The sequence below is a fragment of the Rattus rattus genome, chromosome 3, assembly GCF_011064425.1.
Source record: "Rattus rattus isolate New Zealand chromosome 3, Rrattus_CSIRO_v1, whole genome shotgun sequence".
Lineage (NCBI taxonomy): Eukaryota > Metazoa > Chordata > Mammalia > Rodentia > Muridae > Rattus > Rattus rattus.
In genome coordinates, this window is record NC_046156.1 from 122,465,815 (window position 1) to 122,485,830 (window position 20,016).

A 20,016-nucleotide genomic window follows, 5' to 3' on the forward strand; every position below is an offset into this window, starting at 1 on the left:
GTAAAATCGGTAAAGGCTAGTGACAGAAATCTTGGTTGTATTTCCTAATTTATTTTCCAAACTAGTTTAGCTAAACTGTGTGCATGTGACTCTTAAGGACTTCAGGGACCTGGGTTAGTCAGAGGAAGCCAAGATCTCAAAACATAACTAAGTTATTAACTTTCCCAGTTAGGAGATGTAGAGAAGAAAATAAAATGTCCAGGTCACAGTGCAGTACAAGCATCAAGAAGGCAGCAGCTTTCGTCACAATTACGGGGTCAAGACCTAAAGGAGGCATGAAGGCTTCAAGCCAAAGTCCCCAAACTTAAAAGTAATGTTAAATCTAAAGTGAAAGACGTTCAACCTGGAAGCTCCCATGAAAAGCCACCAAAAACGATCACACACTAATGCCGGCAAACGTAGAGCCGTGGTCACCAGGAGGGTGGCTCCCTCCAGAATCCTGAACTGACGGCGCGGAGGAGGTGCGTGGGGAGAGGAAGCCGCGTGGGCCGTGAGCCTGCCCAGCCGGCTGGATTCCTACCTGGACAGGCCTTCCCACAGGCTGGCCGCCGGTCGTTCTTGCCCGGCCCGCCGCCCTGGCCCGTCAGGGCGCTCGCGCTGCGCCTGTCCGGAGCTCGAAGGTCACCCCGGGCGTCGCCACCCGCCAGCGGTCACTCATTCCGTCCCAGCTCCCGACTGTCACCCAGCAACCACTGCTCCGCCACAGTTCCCTGGCTGTCTCGTCCGCCGGAGAGCGGGGAGGAGCCCAGAGGAGGGGGCTGGGGGCGGATACTTCCGGTGATTCGGATCTCCTATTGGCTGTTGCTCCGCAACCGGAACTGCATATATTGCGAGTGCCATTTTCCTTCAGGGTAGAAGGCGAGGTTTGTTTTGGGCAGGCACTCTTAATCACTGGGTTTTCTGTTCCATCTTATAACTCCTCCCCTTCAGAGTATTTTCCCTTCAGAGTCTTCAAAGTTCAAAGGCGCCAAGTATGAAAAGATGCCCATGGTTATCTTGGGGTTTAGCGGGGAGAAGTGGGGAGGGGGCGTCCCAAAACCACGTAGATTCTTGTTTATCAAGCCAACAGGGAAAAGTCTGGTCTTGATTGGTTTTCTGGGGTTACTGGAGAGAGCTGTGTGTTTCTACTTACTGTAAGAGGTGTTACTTAAGAAAATTAATTTGTCCATGATTTAAACTTTGTTAGGAATCACCTGGGAATCTTGTTAAACCATTGATTCATTGATCAAGGGTAAAGCCCAAAGACTCTGTGTTCCACTTTCCAGGAGAGCTTCCACAGCAGGTGTCCTGGGAGTTTGTTAGCAAATGAGTTGCTTTTGCTAGGGAAGCCCCTTCATCTCTGTGAACGGCAGGTACCTCATCTATAAAATACTAAAAAATGCCTACCTTATGAATTGTGGGAAAGTGTGTAAAGTGCTTAAGACACTGATAGGCACCTGAAAGAGCTAGATAAATAAAAACTGTGGTTCTGTTGGATAGGTAACTATCGAGCGTGCACAGTGAATGAGGTCATTTTGGACTGGGCTTACTATTATGGACAAAAATCAGGGCAAGAGGATAGAGTATCCGAAGAAAAATAAGAAATGGGGAGCCAAATAGGTGTGTGTTTTCTGAAAGGATGATGTCATTTCTCGGGGCTTTCCAGGACCGTTACTGGGAATCTCTGGAGAAAAACTGTCCAAAGACATAGAAAGCACAGTGGTAAGATGGATAAAATAAAAGACAAGCATGGCCTGGAGAGATGGCTCAGCGGTTAAAACACAGACTACGGGTTGGGGATTTAGCTCAGTGGTAGAGCGCTTGCCTAGGAAGCGCAAGGCCCTGGGTTCGGTCCCCAGCTTCAAAAAAAAGAACCAAAAAAAAAAAAAAGAAAAAAGAGCACAGACCCGCTCTGAGGGGTTGGGGATTTAGTTCAGTGGTAGGCGCTTGCCTAAGCCTCAAGGCCCTAGGTTTGGTCCCCAGCACGGAAAAAAAAAAAAAAAGACAAGCATGGTGGAGTGTTGGAAAGATGAGGGATGAGGGTGAGCGAAATAAATGTTGGAAGGAAGGCAGGTGTAGAATAATAAAAGCTAAGATAAGAAGTCTGACTTTTAAATCAGGGTCTCAGTACTTAGCCTAAATGAGCCTTAAACTTGAAATTCTGCTGAAATCTGCTAAAGGCTAGCATCGTAAATGTTTATATGCACAAGACGTGGTTTTAGGTGTAATGGAAAACTTTTGGCAGGGAGAATAATAAAATTTGGTATGTTTGTTTGCACTGAGGCAAGGTCTGCCTTTGTAACTCTCACTAACTTGAAGCTCCCAAATCATGAGGTTACTTTGGTTGCTGTAGGTACTGTGTGGAAAGAGATTCCACTTAATGCTTGCTTGCTTGCTTGCTTTTCTTTCTTTCTTTCTTTCTTTCTTTCTTTCTTTCTTTTTCTTATCTTTAAGTAGAGCTGTAAAATGAACCCAAAGTCTTACTTCTCAAACACTCTACCTCTAAGCTACATGCCCACTCTGTATCAAAGGTTTTTTTTCCTGAATGGGGATCAGAAGCTGGGGTATAGCAGCACCTACTGGGAGTCTGAAGCTGAAAGACTGTTCAAGCCCAGGAGTTCTAACTCAGGGCTAAGTATAGTGAGACCATCACCAGGGGGATGGGGTGGGGCGGGCATGATAGCTTGCTGACCCCAGCATGTGGAAAGGGAAGACAGAATTGCCTCAAGGTGGAGGCCATCCTGTCTCAAAAAATACAGATGAAAATTATTTCTAAAAAAAATTACCTAAAACTATTAATCTTACATGCAAATGACCAAGAGCAATTTCATGATTTTGCTGTAGAAGTGTTGCTGTATTTCAGCTGTGGTGCAGAAGCTAAGATCTTTATTTTAAGGAATGTTCTATGGGAGTAACAGTGTCTAAATCGGGAGACTGGAGACTCTGGAGCGGGAGTGAACAGTGAAGTGTGCGGGCAGTTTCTTCCTGTTTTCTGCTCTTTTTACCTCCTAACTGATTGGTTAGTCAGGCCCATATGGAGGTCAGAGGCCACTGGGCCATTTGTCATCCCTTATTGCAATTCCTCCTGAAATTCTCATAAGCTAATTGAGAGTTGGGGTGAATTTCTAAATTTACATAGAAGATAAATTATCACAATCACCAAGATAACTCTCAAAAAGAGCAAGGATAAAAAAAAAAAGAGCAAGGATTAGCATTCACACTACCTGATAGAAACATGTATTGCTAGTTCTAACACTTGATACATGATAAAAATTAGTATCATGAGTCCCTGTGGGGAAATGAATTACTTATATTATTGGGGAAGTCGTTCCTGGCTATTTGCCCAGAGGTTCTGAGTTCAATTTCCAACCACCACGTGGTGGCCCACAACCATCTGTAATGGGATCCTATGCCCTCTTCTGGTGTGTCTGAAAAGAGCTACAGTGTACTCATATACATAAAATAAATAAATCTTTTAAAAAAGAAAGAGAAAAAGAAGGAAGGAAGGAAGGGAGGAAGGAAGAAAGAAAGAAAAACCACAGAATGTACTAATAGTCACCTGACCCTCTGGAAAGTCCCAGATAGAGTTCATATGCATGTCATAATCTGCTGATGCTTGCTAGCCAATAGATTTAAAGGTCAATATGCTTAGCCAATAAGTTTAAACTGTAACCTTGCTGGTGTAACCTGTAACCCTAAAAAGTATAAAACTGCTTGTAATAGCCATTCAGAGTCACCTTCGAGTCACTGGCCTCAAGACTGATTGAGGGTCGACCCTGACGCGCTGGAAAATAAACCTCTTGCTTTTACATTGACCTGCGTCTCAGTGCCTCACTCAGGGGTGTCTCGAAGTAAGTACCACTGACCAAGGGTCGGGTCTTACAGGATACAAACAAAGAATAAAATAGGGGAAATGTTAAGACAACAGATAGGGGGCTGAGGAAGTGGTTCAGTAGTTAAGAGCACTAACTGCTCTTCCAGAAGACCCAGGTTTGATTCTCAGCACTCAACCTGGAAGCTGTTATTCCCAGTTCAGAGAATAAGATGCCCGTTGGGGTCCAGGAGTCACAAACCACACCAAGACTGATATCAGTCCAAACAGGGATAGTTTATTGAACGTTCATCCCAGGACTGATCAATCAGAGCCGCAGACTAGAGAGTTGGTTGCAACCACAAGCCAGAATCCTAGAAATCTTTTAAGCCTTGAAATCCACAAGTATCTATGCCAAGTTGTTTCACCAAGCAGGATTTAGGGATAAGGGATTTCCTTAGGAACATGTCTTTGTTATACCATTTCTCTTCTCATTGGTTGGGGTATTCAACTGTGACAGGGGACTTGCCTTGCCTAACATTCATGTCTTGCCAACCAGGATGTCAGCTACCCTCGTACACATCTCTTTCTGCCAAGTAGGATGTTGTTTCCCAGGGAGGTCTTGAGAGCTTAAACTTTATTCGACACCTACTTTATTCTTCTCAAAATGGAAGTTTCTTAGATTGGTGCAGGTGTTTCTTTTTCTTTTTTAAGATTTATTTATGGGGCTGGAGAGATGGCTCAGCGGTTAAGAGCACCCGACTGCTCTTCCAGAGGTCATGAGTTCAATTCCCAGCAACCACATGGTGGCTCACAACCATCTGTAAAGAGATCCGATGCCCTCTTCTAGTGTATCTGAAGACAGCTACAGTGTACTTATATATAATAAATAAATAAATCTTTAAAAAAAGATGAGTGAGCAGATTGGTAGTGGATATTTAGAATTTAAAAAAAAAAAAAAAAGATTTATTTATTTTATATATGTGCGAACACTGTCACTATCTTCAGACACACCAAAAGAAAGTGCCCAGATCCCATTACTGATGGTTGTGAGCTACCATGTGGTTACTGGGAATTGAACTCAGAACCTCTGGAAGAGCAGTCAGTGCTCTTAACTACTGAGCCATCTCTCCAGCCCCAGTACAGGTGTTTCTTTTATGTTGGAGTTCATCCCAGTGGTAGCTTATAAAGGTAAAAGAAAAACCATAAAAGCTCAAACATAGGTTCAGTAAGTGCAGCTGGACAGTTGCTTTGGATCGGGTCCCAGCTTACGTGGCTAACTATATATAACTGACCTCTATGTTTTCCAAGAACACCAAAGCATAGAACATAACAAAATCTGCAATCTGCCAGAGCATGAGAAAGATTCCTAGTACCAGCATATGAAAAAGTTTCCTTAACATTATTAACAGCTTAAAACGGCTGGCTAGACAGTCAACAGTTACTAGGCCTTAACAATGTCCTCCACTGACCTCCACAGACACAGGACATGTAAATGGTACACATATGTACATGCAAGTAAAACACCCACACACATGAAGTAAATGTTTTACAAGAAAAAATGGGTAGGAAAGCAGTTCTGTTCGTCTGTAATCTGTTGGAGAGACTTTTGTAAGCAAGACACAGCACGATTTATACTGGGGAAATGTGATGAATGTTTCTATAGTAAATTTAAGAGTTTCCTCCCTTCCCTTCCCACCCTACCATTCTTTTTTTTTTTTTCTTTTCTTTTCTTTTTTTTTTTTTGGAGCTTGGGACCGAACCCAGGGCCTTGCGCTTGCTAGGCAAACGCTCTACCACTGAGCTAAATCCCCGACCCCCCACCCTACCATTCTTTGAGATAGGGTCTCAATACTTAGGTTCCAGGCTGGCTTAGAGCTCACAAACCTGCTGTTACAGTCTCACAAGTGCTAGAATTCAGGTCTGTGCTCTCACTTTCCCTAAATTTGAAGATTTTGTTTTGGGTTGTTTAAGGGACGGTGTCTTTCTATATAGACCTGACAGTCCTGGATTCTGGAACTTACTACGTAGAACAAGTTGGCCTTGGACTCACAGAGATTCAATACCTTTGCCCTCCATGCCAGATTTTTTAAAAAGGTTTTTTTTTTTTTTTTTTTTTTTGAGACAGGGTTTCTCTGTCATAGACTTCATTCCATAGACCAGGCTGGCCTTGAACTGCCTGTTTTCCAAGACCTTGGTCTCAAGGAGTACGCTACCACTACCCAGCTAAAATTTGTTTGATAAAAGACAACAACAGATAACATACCAGGAGTGTCATTTCCCCCCACCCCCACCCCACCAGTGGATTGCTTAGAGACAGTGGGGGGGCGGGGGAGGCTCAGGGTATAAAGTTCCTGCTATGACGGCATAAAGACCTGGATACCAATCTCCAGCCACTCATGGGGGAAACAGTAAGCTAGGGAGGCATGTGTTATGGCCTAATGCTAGAGGGAAACCTTCCTGGAGCTGGCTGGCTTGGCTATCAAATCAGTGAGCTCTGGGTTCTTTGAAAGACTGGTTCCAAAGCTAAGGTGGAGACTGATAGTGAAAGCAGCTCACTGTGGACCTCTAGCGACTAATGCACTCATCCGTGTACCTGCCTACCATGCAACATACAGCTAAATGCAACATACCTAAGGGCTGGCGAATAACTCAGTGACAATGTGTTGTTTAGTGTGCGGAATGTCCGGAGTCTAACCCCTCTGTCAACAAAAACCAGAGTCATCTGGGAAGAGCGAGCGCCCAACTGAGGAACTGCCTTCAACTAACTGACCTCTAGGCATATCTGTAGGCATTTTCTTGATTACTGTGGGAGGGCCCAGCCCACTTTGGGAGGTTTCACCCCTGGGCAGGGGATCCTTGGTTGTTTGTATAAGACAGCAAGCTGAGTGAGGCTTGGAGAATAAACTAGTAAACATTATTTCTTCATGGTTTCTGCTTCAGTCCCTTCCTTGATGTCTCTTAATGATGGACTATAAATTGATAGAGCCGTCTCCTGAGAGGCTCTGCCAGAGCCTGACAGATGCAGAGGCAGATGCTCGGAGCCAACCATTGAACTGAGAACGAGGTCCCCCAATGGAGGAGTTAGAGAAAGGACTGAAGGAGCTGAAGGGGTTTGCAACCCCATAAGAACAACAATACCAACCAACTAGAGCTCCCAGGGACTAAACCACCATCCCAAGAGTACACAGGGATGGACCCATGGCTCCAGCAGTATATGTAGCAGAGGATGGTCGGGCATCAGTGGGATAAGAGACCCTTGGTTCTACCAAGGCTCAATGCCCCAGTGTAGGGGAATGTCAGGGTGGGGACGTGGGAGGGAGTAGTGAGCAGGTGGGGGAGCAACCTCATAGAAGCAGGGGGAAATAGCAGGTTTCGGGGGGTTACCGGGAAAGGGGTAACATTTGAAATGTAAATAAAAAATATCCAATAAAGGAAAAAATTTAAACATTTTTAAAAAACACACACACAAAACAAACAGAAAACACCTCAAGTTGCTTTTTGGTCATAGTGTTTGTCATAGCAACAGAAAGTAAGACAATCTCAACACTAAAACACACAGAAATAACTTTAAAATTATAAAGAGTCTCAGGGATGGAGAGATAGGTCATCGGTTAAGACTGACTGCTCTTCTAGAGACCCTGAGTTCAATTCTCACCAATTGCATGGTGGCTTGCAACCATCTGTAATGGGATCTGGTGCCTTCTTCTGGTGTGTCCGAAGACAACTATACCATACTCATAAACAATAAACAAACGAACAAACAAATGTTTCAAAAAGTATAAAGAATCTCAAGGTTAGGTGCCTGGCACACACTTAACCCCAGGGCTCAGAAGGCAGAAGCAGGAGAGTTCAAGGTCAGTCTGGTACACAGCATGTTCAAGACCAGCCAGGGCTACATAGTGAGACCCTAAACCCAAAAAACAGTAACAAAAGATTCTCTCCCTTTACCATGTGTTCTGGGGACTGAATGGGGGTCATGAGGCTAGAACAGCAAGCACTTTTACCCACTGAGCAGCCATCTACCTGCATTCCTGAGCACTAATAGATCTTCACAGCTGTGCTCATTTGAAGATTGTATTATCTATAAGTACACTGTAGCTGTCCTCAGACAAACACCAGAAGAGAGCATCAGATCCCACTGCAGATGGTTGTGAGCCACCATGTGGTTGCTGAGAATTGAACTCAAGACCTCTGGAAGAGCAGTCAGTCTTAACTGCTGACCCATCTCTCCAGCCCCTGTTTGCTCATTTGAAAAACGGTGAAATACAAGCTTTAGGATGATTGATGTAAAATAAAATGTCTTGTGTTGTCTGAAAAAGTTGTTTAACGTTCTATCCATCGTTTGTGGTCGTGGTCTACTTAAGCAGAGAGTAGAAACCAGCTGTGCACTTTCAACCCATGCACGTTCTCTTTTAGGCATCAGTAATATTCAGTGGAATCAAAGGGTGTATTTTCACTTTCTCAAAAGAAAAAGGTTTTTAAAGATGCTAGAGATGTTCCTGATGGTGATTGTTAAGAGTATGCCGTGCATTCCTGGACATCACATCAGTGGCAGCTCTCACATGGGAGGTTTTATTGGCAGAGACTGCTTCTGATGAAAGCGTGAGGGGGAAGAAGAGAGATGGCGGGGAAGGGAGAAGGGTGAGTCTTTGATCCTGGTCATGACACATGTAATGCATGTGCAAAGGGATGTGCAGCCAGTGCCATGTCAATGGATGCAGGAGTGGTGCTGTCACCTGGAGATGACTTGTCTCATCTCTAGGTCCAGGAGCTGGCTATAAAGAGCTTGTGGCCGTCCACAGATGCACCCAATGCTAACAGTGGTGGTGCCATGCCTTTAACACTCACACTCAAGAGCCAGAGGCAGGTAGATCTGAGTTCAAAGCCAGCCTGTTCTAAAGATCTAGTTCCAAGACAGCCAAGGCTATACAGAGAAAACTTGTCTCAGGGGAAAGAGTTGCTAGATAATTATAAATTGTGTTTATTCTAATTTAAAGTACATTTGACCAAGATATTAGATCTCTTCTTAGCTAAAATTCCATATTCTTAAATTTCACTCATTTATATAGGACCTACCCAGTTTCTCCCATGTCTATATCACTGTCACATTTTCTTTGATGTCAGTTTGATTGGTGTAGGTTGTGTATATATGGTATACATGTGTTTGGAGGCCAGAGGCTGACATCAGGAACCTTCCAATATAGGTCTCTACCAATAATTTTGTTTTATTTATTTTTTGTTCTTGCTTTGAGACAGTCTTTCTATATAGCCCTGCCTGTACTAGAACTCACTATTAAACCAAGCTGGCCTTGAATTCAAGTGAGAACCACCCAAGTCTGCTTTTCCAAAAACCATTAAGCTTAAATGTTTGGATGGACTACAGCAGCAATTTAAGGCCTATTAACTCAGTGGGATCTGGTCTCATGCTAAACACATCCAAAAGAACAAAACTGAATGGCATTAACTTGTTTTCTTCAGTCTCTGATTGCTATCAGTTAAAATACATATTAAAAAATTATTTAAGTCTGCTTCCTGAAAGCCAAATTCCTTGAATTATGTGTTTTCCAACAAGTATAAATAACAGAACTACCAAGAAGCTTGGAGTGACGTTCTGAGAAGCACTTCAAGGACAAAGAGCCTCTGTGTGCAGTGGTGTAACAGCCAGAGCTTTAGGCTATAGTCCAAACCTGCGTAATGTGACCTTGGCTTATTGGTACCTTGCTGCTCTTTTACAAGAAACTATTCAACTGCTAAGACCCTAAGTTTTAGGAGATACTTAACAGGTTATAATCATATGAAGTGACTTTCTAGGAATACAGGCATGCAAAATAGAAATAGTGAATTGTGAGGCTGTTCACTGAGTTATTCATTCTCAGTGTTATGGTTTTAGTTGAGACAGGAGCTGTTCTTGTACCTTAGTCTCCTGAATGGTGAGGTTCCAGGTCAGCTCCTCTGTCCATTTGTTTTGAGGCAAGATCTCAGGTGATCTCTATTCTACTTCCTGTCTGACACTCAGCCATGTGGGTAAGAATGATCTCAACTGCTAATCTTCCTGCATCTGCTTCCCAAGTGCTGGGATTATAGGACTGCGCACCGTACTCACCCATGGTTCTTGGTGTTGAATTACTACTCCTGGACCATATTGTTATGTTAGTAAAATACAGCGATATACATTGTTCCCTTGATACTGCCATTTTAGAAGCTATTTATTGCATTATGTTCCCTCTAATTCAAATTCTGAAGTCCTTACTCCGGTGCCTCAGAATGTAACTCATTTGAAGACTTTAGCTTTTGAAAATACTCTATGTGTTTGAGTGAATGCCACATGTGCAGACACCATAAAAGGATACCGGATAACCTTAGATAAAACTAGAATTTCAGGTGGTTGTAAACCACCTAAGATAGGTGCTGGGAACCAAACTCAAGGCAACAAGTGCTCTTAACCACTGAGTCATGCCTCCAGCCCCAGAGATTCTTTTTTTTTTCTTTTCCTTTTTGGTTGTGATAGGATCCCAAACTTTCTGTATCTGAAGACTATGAGCTTCTGCTCTTCAGATCTCTATCTCCTGAGTGCTTAGATTCAAGTATGAGCCATCGCCTCTTGTCCCAGGTTTTCAGTGAGTTAAAATGAGCATGGCAGGATCGACTATGATTGGTGATTGAATAAAGACACAGAGATTTGGACAACATCAAATCAGGAGAACACTCATGTGGCACAGAGACAGTCAAGGTCAAGCTGAGAAACTAGGGCTGGATCCTTCCCTAGTGGTCCTCAAAAGGAGCAACCTCTGCTAGTTGTTTCAGAACTGAGAGTTGGTTAAATTTCTACTATTTAAGAGACCTGTTGTGGGGGCTGGAGAGATGGCTCAGTGGTTAAGAGCACTGACTGCTCTTTCAGAGGTCCTGAGTCCAAATCCTAGCAACTACATGGTGGTTCACAACCATCTGTAATGAGATCTGATGCCCTCTTCTGGTGTGTCTGAAGACAGCTACAGTGTACTTATAGATAATAATAAATATTAAAACAAAGAAATGACATTTTTAAAAAGAGACCTGTTGTGTAGCTGTTGCAGCAGCCACTGAAATGTAGACAAAGTACCATACCACAAAGCCTTCATGCCCATTCCCAACTGTATGGTAATACTTTAGTGGTTCTCAGTTCGTAGGTAGACTGTTGTCAGAAGTTGGGGCATGACTTTGTAGTTCTCTAACTGAGGAGGAAATACCAAGGGCTCTGGTAACAGGTGCATAGATGAAGACAGAACGCCAACTGGATATAAAGAGTACGAGGTGCCTGCATCTTACTGTCTCACACCTCCTGGCCTCCCCCATTACATCACATCCTTCAACTCAAGTAGAGCCTTTAAAAAAGAATTCACTGGGTGTGGTGTTTTGTGCCTGCCATCCCAGCAGCTGAGGCGCTGAGGCAGGACAGTTTGAAACCAGCTTGAGCTATAGGATGAAAGCAGGTCTCAGTGCAGTTATAGCTGTTAGTAACTCCAGTCCCAGGGGATCTGATGCCCTCTCCTCAGGCCTCCATGCACTCACACGCCTGGTGTGCTTACAAACATAAATTATGAAAAACACCTCCACCTCCACCACCACACATCCATACCCTGTGTCCTACTTCTGTAGTCAATACCTATAAGCCTACTTCATACAAGGTTGTCTTGGGTTTAAAGAAGGCAAGACAGTGAGCTCTCGTAGTGGGTTTCTTCAGTACCTTGTTTCCTTCCAGTCATGAACTTGGAGCACAGGCAGGAAACTGAGTAGCAGTCACTGAAGTGGTAACTGTGGCTGGCATGCGACTGAAAGCACCAGCACCAAGTGTTACATACTGGAAAGAGAGTGCAGTGCCGCCAGAAAACTTGTCAAAAGTAGTTCAGCCCGGCCGTTTTTAACATTAAAAAAGAATTTATTTTACATAAACATTATGTAAAGATAACAGTCAGGTAGTCTCGTGGACTGGAAGGTGACTGATTAATTCCCTCTCATTCCCAAACCTCATCAAGCAGTCACTACATTTATGAGGCAAGTCAGCTGAATGCTTGAAATCTAGATGAATTTTAAGATCTTCAATTTGTCCTGTTGAATATTCACAATACTGGCATAAATAAATCCCTTCAGACAGATGTGAATTTAGATGCTTGCAATATTCCAACATGCTGGAAAAGCCCTTCCCACAGTCATCACAAACATGAGGGAATATTTTAGTATGCTCGATAGCCACGTGTCTGTTGACATTTGTGTGAAGTCTGCTCCGAAAGCCACATACTTGACACACGAAGAAATTTTTGCATTTGTCAAAGGTGATCTTGCTTAAAAGGCTGCACTGCCCATGGCCACCACTGCCGCACTTGTCACTCAGCTCGATCAGTCTGCGAGCGTGCTCATTGACGACATGGCTGTGCAAGTCCTCAGGGTCACCTGTCTCATGCTCACAGAACTGGCACAGGTATTGCTCATCGCGGCTGTGCTCCTGGAAGTGCAGGTAGAGCTCACTGCTTGAGGAGAACTGCACATCACACTGCTCACACCAGTAGAGGTGGTCACTGAAGTGGGTGTCTGCAATGTGCTGGCTGAGGTTCTCAAAGATCACTGTCTTATAGTCACAGTACTTACAGATGTAGGGATCTTCTTCATGAAGTTTGGCGTGCTCAATAAGAAGCATATTGGTGGAGAAGCTCTCCTTACACACCCGACACACATTCGAGTCAGTGCGCTTGTGCTTCAGGATGACATGCTGTTTTAGGTCGGAAAAATACTTACTGTTGAATTCACAAAGTTCACATTTGTAGAGGCCACTGCTGTTGGCTCTCAGTAATGGCCACTTCTGTTGGGCGGTCACATTTGAAGCTTGGCTCTTGTCAAGTATTTTACAGAGTTTAGCTGGTGGTTCTTCATCAGTCTGGTCCTGGAGGCTCTCAGAGGAATTGTTCTCTGCCTCTATATCATAATCTTCAGAAATCGCATGAACTTCTACAGCAATCGGGACGTCTTCCGAGGTATGAACCTCTATAGGGCTCTCCTCTTGGGTATGCTGATGCACTGACTCAGGGGAGCCACACTCTTCATCACAGATTTCAACATCAGCAGACTTTTCTGAAACACAGAAAACCCACAGTTACAGTACTGTCCTATATAAGCCCCATTAGAAACAACCACTCCATTAGAGCCAGTTGTCCCACACACTGTACTAATAAAGCCCCATTAGAAAGTCTTCTCGGGCTGGAGAGATGGCTCAGCAGTTAAGAGCACTGGCTGTTCTTCCACAGGTCCTGAGTTCAATTCCCAGCAACCACAAGGTGGCTCACAACCATCTGTAAAAGAGAACCGATGCCCTCTTCCGGGGTATCTGAAAACAGCTAAAGATTATTTATATATAATAAATGAATAAATCTAAAAAAAAAAAAAAAAAAAGGAAACAGTCTTCTCACTGTTGTAGCACTGCACTAAGTAAGTCTCATTAGAAACAATCCTATGAAAGGAAGTTACAGTATACTGCTTTTAGCTGATCTGAACAAATTTGCAGAATGCTCTTAATGAGTTCTGCTAACCTGTGGAAAAGACAGTGTGGTCTAGAATCCTAAGCACAGGGCTGGGAACCAGGTAGCTCTGATTCCTGCTTCTGGCCTTGGTTCCATCTGTAAATTTGGGCAAGTCATTTGCTGTCTCAGGATCAGAATCATCATCTGTAAGAAGAATTTGGAAAAACATTTTATATCAAAGCATTAAGCATCATAAAATACTAATTTTAACAGCAATAGAAACTAACAACTTAGACTTAGCCTTGTAGGACTTTTATTATAGATCCCTAAAGATATTGAGAATATGCCAGAATAGCCAACCCACTGTCTTTGTTTATATGCTACTTTCACTGGAACACACTCTGAACATCCTAAGGAAGTATAAGATAATGAGTGAGGGGGTTGGGGATTTAGCTCAGTGGTAGAGCGCTTGCCTAGCGTGGGTTTGGTCCTCAGCTCTGGAAAAAAAAATAGATATCGAGTAATATTAGTCTCATTCTCTCCAAGTTAGCACAGAAACGGAAATAAGGGTCAAGGGAGAAAATGGACCGCAACATGTGTGTTTTAATAGACTTTGTTTTTTGTTTTTGTTTTTTTTTTTTTTTAACCAAAACCATCTTTATTTTTTTAGTCTTTAAAAAAACAAGACAAAACAAAACTCTTCTTTTCCCAAAATAACCATGATTAGCTTAGAAAAATGGATGTATATCTTCAAAGTGTTTCCCTTTAACGGAAACTTCATTTTATAGACTCTAAACATTAAAGGTTTGAAAAGAAAAGCATAAGTCAAGGAAATCCACTCATACTTCAGGCCCTTCTCCTCCAGGAACCAGCACTGTTATATTATTTCCATTTAGTAGAATTTGATCTAATTTTGTAATTCTTCTTCCTTCTGGTGTAATTTCAAACTCTGTGACATCTTCCAACACCATACTGACAAAGTCATCAAATCCTAGAAGTGTACCCACGATTTCTTTATTACTCTTCATCACAATGTGAATTCTTGATCCTATACACTTGTCCACAAGCTCTAGTGGCAGGAGTTGAGACGGGTTCGTGGTCGTGTTAGCCGCCATGGCCACGCCGGAAGCAGACTTTGTTTTTAGAAGAACAGTTTTAGGGGAAAAACTTGTGAAAATAGGATAAAGTGTTCGTAATACAACACAAGCATTTCCCTGCTATTAATGAAATAATATAAATATAAGGCACTTGTTGCAATTAATAACTGACTACTGGTGCCAATACATTATTAGTAATGGAAGCCTACACTTCATCCAGACTTACTTGGGTTTGTTTTTTTTTTTTCGGAGCTGGGGACCGAACCCAGGGCCTTGCGCTTGCTAGGCAAGCGCTCTACCACTGAGCTAAATCCCCAACCCCGACTTACTTGGTTTTTACTCAGTGACTTTTTGGATCCCACATTACATTTAGTCATGTCTCTCTAGGTAACTGGAAGCTAACTGTTCTAAGGACTACTTTATAAACATTTTGTAATGCCCTATTAATGAAATTTTTTTCATGATTACTCATGTAATTGTGAGTCCATGGGCAGTACTAGGGCAAAACCCTAGGGTACACACTATTGAGCTCCCCCTCCACTCGACCTGGCTAATGTAACATTTTGATTCTGTACTGTCCTTTCCTACCCTACTCCCTGGAAGCACTATGAAGCCCACACTAAGAAGTGGAGCGTGGGTTCCATCTCCTTAAGGAAGGAACACTGATATAAATAAATGGGAATTCTTTTGTGTAGACAATATTTCCCTTCTATCCCTATTTATTCACAAAATCATTTATAGCAGTTCAGATTCATGTTTTCTCAAATTACTTCAGTTCTGGCTATTGGGAGCTTTCACTTTGTTTTCAGTGCTGGGGTGGGAGCCAAGGCCTCATGTGTGGTAGACAAGCAATCTGTCAACTGAACTCCGCCGAGGCCCTCAAGAGCACCTACAGTTGGCTCTTATGCTCCTTTAGTTCATCCATACTGTGTGTCATTTTTGCTTTTCAATATTTCCCTATTTTCCAGCACCACAAGATACTCCAAACACATCTTGTCTATTTCCTCCCCAGCTCTAGAACCAGCCATGTATGTCTATAGGACCCTTAGTTCCTTGGTATTATAAACCAAGATCTGGACATAAAATGTGCTCACTACTATGGTTACTTCTTTTTTTTTTTTTTTTTTTTTTTTTTTTTCAGAGCTGGGGACCGAACCCAGGGCCTTGTGCTTGCTAGGCAAGCGCTCTACCACTGAGCTAAATCCCCAACCCCTACTATGGTTACTTCTTTTAGGTCTCAACTAAAAAAGCAAACCAGTTCTGTGAACTCTCACAGGTATAAGATGTAGGTCTGTGAGCATGCCTGTGTGTGAGCATGCCTGTGTATGAGCATGCCTGTGTATGAGCATGTCTGTGTGTGAGCATGCCTGTGTATGAGCATGCCTGTGTGTGAGCATGCAAGTTAGTACTGCGCCAGACATGGGCTCACACTTATGACTGAGTCACAGATGGGGAGTAACAGTGGGAGCACCTTCTTATCAGTGCTCTTAAAAAAGAGCAGGCCAAGACTGAGAAACACCAAGTAGCTGCTCTCTATCCTTCCCCTCCATCAGCACTCCAGGCTAAGAGAAGTGGACAAGGTACTTCCTAACACTTGACTACCAATACTCCAACTCCAGATCACTTAGGGTTTATATCAACTCTTAGCCAACTAAAAACGACTTGAGTTTGCTTAAAAAGGGAAATTACTAATTTGATTTTAAAAAGCTTAATTTTTTTACATTATAACAATTAAAATGTTTGCCTGTCTTGAAACCATAAACTCACATTCAAACTACCTTTTCAGATAGTTCCCAAGGGAAAATACACACAGACAGTTTCTGTTTCTTTTTTTATTTTTTCTGTAGTACTACGGAGGAGTCAGGTCTTGCACGATAGGCAGAAACTTACCCACAAAGAGGCATCCCTAGGTCCTATAAAAGCAAGTTACAGAGTATTCTGGGAAATAGGAAACATACCTTTGTTGTCAAAATATTTTAAGTCTGGCTGTCTCATAGAGCAGACACTGTAACAATGATCAGAAAAAATTCCACTGACTCCATCTGCAATTCTGCTTATTCCAGAAGAATCTGAATGTAAAACAAAATGAAGACAATTCTCAGCACAGGAGACTGATGCACATCTCATGATGCGATACACGAGCTTGCCAATCTTTTGTCTACTTCTTTTTTTAAAGATGGGACCCAATGCCTTGCACATGCGAGGCAAACCCTCCACTCTGACCTATATCCCCAACCCATATTTTCAAGATTTTAATGAGTTTCAGTAGGAAAAATACAGCAAATTCTTCAGTTTCATACCTCAGACCAAACACTAGCATTCGGCTTTGGAAGAGCTGATTAGACTTAACAGAGCCAAGTGGTGCTGCACGCCTCCAGGGTCAGCACTGCAGAGGCTAAGGTGGATCAGGAGTGAGACCAGTCTGGGCCATACAAGATCTTAACTCTAAAATGAATCTCAATAATATTAAGAACAAAAACTTTATTTATTTTTAGAAACAAAAACAGTGGCTAGAAAGAGCTCAGATACTCTGTTGTAGAAGTCTTGGGTTCAGTTTACAACACCACATACTAGCTGACAACTGTTAACTCCAATTCCAGAGACTCTGACATCTTTTACCTCCACAGGCAAAGGTTTGTGATACACGTACATTTATGTAGGCAGAACACTCATACACATAAAAATATACCTTTAAAAGCTTTTAAAACACAAGGAAACATTTGCCTTGTAGTTCAAATCGTATAAAGTATACATATGTAATATTGTGCTAATATTTAAAATAGTGAATTAACTACCATGGCCAACCAAGAAGGCATGCCACACAGTGCCAAGAAAGAATAATACATGAGAACTAGTCTCGAGAACAGAGAGAGGGGGCTTGTGAAGAGCAGCATCCCAAAGCCAGGACAGACAAGGTTCACTATCCTCAGAGGGTGCATGGGCATGGAGCAAGCTAATGGGTATGTGTGAAATGGTCCTGGCTGTCCTGAAACTTGCTCTGTAGACCAGGCCAGCCTCCAGAGACCAGCATGCCGCCCCCCTCCCCGCACTGCTGGGATTAAAGGCATGCACCACCTGCTGCACCTGCACCACCACCACCACCACCACCACCACCACCACCACCACCACCACCACCACCACCACCACCACCACCACCAAGCCTCTATTTGTCACCTAACCTCCCTCCCTCTTTTTTTGAGATTGAGTTTCCTGTAGCCTAAGCTGGCCTCACTCGATCTTGCCTGCCTACCCTTGTCAAGTGATGGGATTAGATGTGAACCCAGGGCTTCATGTATGCTAGGCAAGCACTCTATCCATGGAGCTACCCCCCCAGCCCAGAGCTCTTTTCTATATTAACACAGGAGAGCCAACTCAATCATAGATTATACAAAGTGAAAACTGAGGTAGAAAGATGGCTCAGTGACTAAGAGCACTTATTACTCTACAGAAAACCTGGGTTCAGTTGTAGCATCCAACTGATGGTTCACAACCATCTGTAACTATAGTTCCAGGGAATCTAACACCCACTGTTGACCTCCCTAGACACCAGGCATGCACATACACATGCAAATAAACACACACATAAAGTTCACAGTTCCAACAATGGGGTGTAAGATACAGCTTCTTTTCCTCAATGCAAAATATTTCCTGTTGAAGTTACTGCTGCACCTTAAGCACAACTTATGACTCTGACAGGCAAAATCCAATTCTATCACATGAGGGATAAGCTTGGAAATCTAGTTTTCAGTATTTCAGCCCACAGAGGTAGGGTGAGTAGAGTGTAAAGGTGTAAAGCGTCCCTGTAGCACTCCACCCGTATGATAACGTATATGCAGAGGATGTAGTCTGGGTTCTCATACCAGGAAATGGTCTAGATACTCTGTGTTACCATTTAAAAATGGATGGGAATAATAATAAGCCACTACTCTTTCAGTAATTCAATTATAGACTAACCTGAATATCGAGAAGGGTGTAAAGTCTTCCTTTTTCTCTTTTTAGGATATTCATTCATATCTTTTCAATCTAAAAACAGAAAAACATTTAATGGGCATCCACCATGCCTCTACAGAAAGCACAATGCCCCCAAACAAGCCTAGACAAAGCAAACATACACCTTTTAGTCCCAGAACTCAGGAGGCCCAGAAAGGCAGAGTTCAAGGCTTGCCTGGTCTACATAAGTAGTTTCAGGCCAGCCATGGTTACAAAATGAGACCCTGTCAGACACATACAAATAACCCATTATGCATGTAGGCATACACTTTCTACAGATTTCAACCTAAAGATGGATGTTTCTCCTTAAAAATAAACTTGTGAATCTATATCAACATAATGCCTTCCAGGAAAAAAAAAGTGTTACACAGAATCTTAGAACATAAATAATTTTCAAGAAAGAAGAATCTTATGAGGTCACATTCAACATTCTACTGAGAGTATAGCAACTCCAACAACTAAAGTCCCATGAGCCACTAGAAAATTTACTAATTAGTTTGGCTGTATTCCACTTACTTGGTATAACTCTCAATACTGCTGTGAGAAAAATGAACTACAGGCAAGTTTCCACGAATGGCAAAAAGTGCCTACAAGTAAAAGAGACAAGCAGTCGGATAAGCAACAGCATCACTGAGTGCCTTCCACGTATTAAATTAGCAACAGAAAGAACTCAGGCATATTCCTTATGCTTTCTAAACTATTTTATACATATAAAATATGTAAATATCCATTCATATATAAAAGTTCATATTTCTCTGAAACAAATTTACCTTTATAGTCACAGCTATATCTTGATACCAAAACCACAGAAGAAGTCTGTATTAGTTTATGCAAGCATTAAAAAAAAATCACGGGGTTGGGGATTTAGCTCAGTGGTAGAGCGCTTGCCTAGCAAGCTCAAGGCCCTGGGTTCGGTCCCCAGCTCCGGAAAAAAAAAAAAAATCACAAATGGCTGGTCGAGGTAGCACACACCTTTAATCCCAGCAACTGGGAGGCTGATAAAGGGAGATCTCTGTGAGGTTGAGGCCAACCTGGTCTACACAGTTAAGCTTCAGGTCAGTGCTACAAGGAGAGACTTTGTCTAAATCAGATAAATATTACATATATCAAGAAAAAAGTACAAATATAGACTCATGCACCTAAAACTGTGCAAGTTTTTACACATCAGTGCTGATTTACTGAATATCAGTTACATACAGATAGTACATCTTCATTCACTCAGAACTTGCCAGTTCTGTTGGTTATACCTTGTTATAAATTAGTAAACTGCGACATAACAGAGTCAAGTCAGCTGGATATTAGGGTTAGATTTGACCAGAAGTCTAACCAATTTTAAAGTCCATGTTTCTCAATTTATTGTAGTTTTAGAAATAAGAATAGATATAATGACCCATTGATCTCAAATTAATAAATTAAAGCTCTCCCCTTAGCTTAGCATCTGTCTGTGCTGCAGAGAGCAGGAGGGAACACCGTAATCACTGCCTTTACCTCGATTCTTGCTTTTTAGCTTCTTGAGACAGGGTCTACATACCAGTCTAGCCCTGAACCCTATTGTGACACTGTCCTAGCCTCCTGAGTTTTTAGGGTACAGGCACCCCAGGCAAATATAAGATGAATATCTCGTTCTAGTGGAACCTCTCTGAGGGGC

The 20,016-nt window shown here is 42.6% G+C and overlaps 2 protein-coding genes and 1 long non-coding RNA gene across 3 annotated transcripts; all 3 read right to left on the reverse strand.

Annotated features, from left to right (window-relative positions):
* Positions 1 to 708: 708 nt before the first annotated feature.
* Positions 709 to 9,311, reverse strand: LOC116896964. Its single transcript, XR_004387388.1, has 3 exons — positions 9,085 to 9,311; positions 7,516 to 7,517; positions 709 to 718 (listed from the first exon to the last, which is right to left on the reverse strand). It is a non-coding gene; the product is annotated as an uncharacterized LOC116896964 (long non-coding RNA).
* A 1,515-nt stretch (positions 9,312 to 10,826) lies between these two features.
* Znf639 (zinc finger protein 639) lies at positions 10,827 to 18,975 on the reverse strand. The gene is made up of 5 exons (XM_032898543.1): positions 18,885 to 18,975; positions 18,333 to 18,401; positions 16,337 to 16,447; positions 13,351 to 13,485; positions 10,827 to 12,895 (listed from the first exon to the last, which is right to left on the reverse strand). The coding sequence occupies exons 2-5, from the start codon at positions 18,388 to 18,390 to the stop codon at positions 11,742 to 11,744; spliced, it is 1,458 nt and encodes a 485-aa protein (XP_032754434.1). The 5' UTR covers positions 18,391 to 18,401; positions 18,885 to 18,975; the 3' UTR covers positions 10,827 to 11,741.
* LOC116896965 (U6 snRNA-associated Sm-like protein LSm5) lies at positions 13,917 to 14,404 on the reverse strand. The gene has a single exon (XM_032898542.1). The coding sequence runs from the start codon at positions 14,394 to 14,396 to the stop codon at positions 14,121 to 14,123; it is 276 nt and encodes a 91-aa protein (XP_032754433.1). The 5' UTR covers positions 14,397 to 14,404; the 3' UTR covers positions 13,917 to 14,120.
* Positions 18,976 to 20,016: the final 1,041 nt, after the last annotated feature.

What these genes read in the sequence shown, in the direction of transcription:
- LOC116896965 (XM_032898542.1), bottom strand. Translation starts at nt 14,396, where the DNA reads ATGGCGGCTAACACGACCACGAACCCGTCTCAACTCCTGCCACTAGAG.
- Znf639 (XM_032898543.1), bottom strand. Translation starts at nt 18,390, where the DNA reads ATGAATGAATATCCTAAAAAGAGAAAAAGGAAGACTTTACACCCTTCT. An exon ending in AAAATATTTTGACAACAAAG is followed by an intron (nt 13,486 to 16,336) that starts GTATGTTTCCTA and finishes TTCTTCTTACAG; the next exon opens with ATGATGATTCTGATCCTGAG. An exon ending in CCACACTGTCTTTTCCACAG is followed by an intron (nt 12,896 to 13,350) that starts GTTAGCAGAACT and finishes TCTGTGTTTCAG; the next exon opens with AAAAGTCTGCTGATGTTGAA.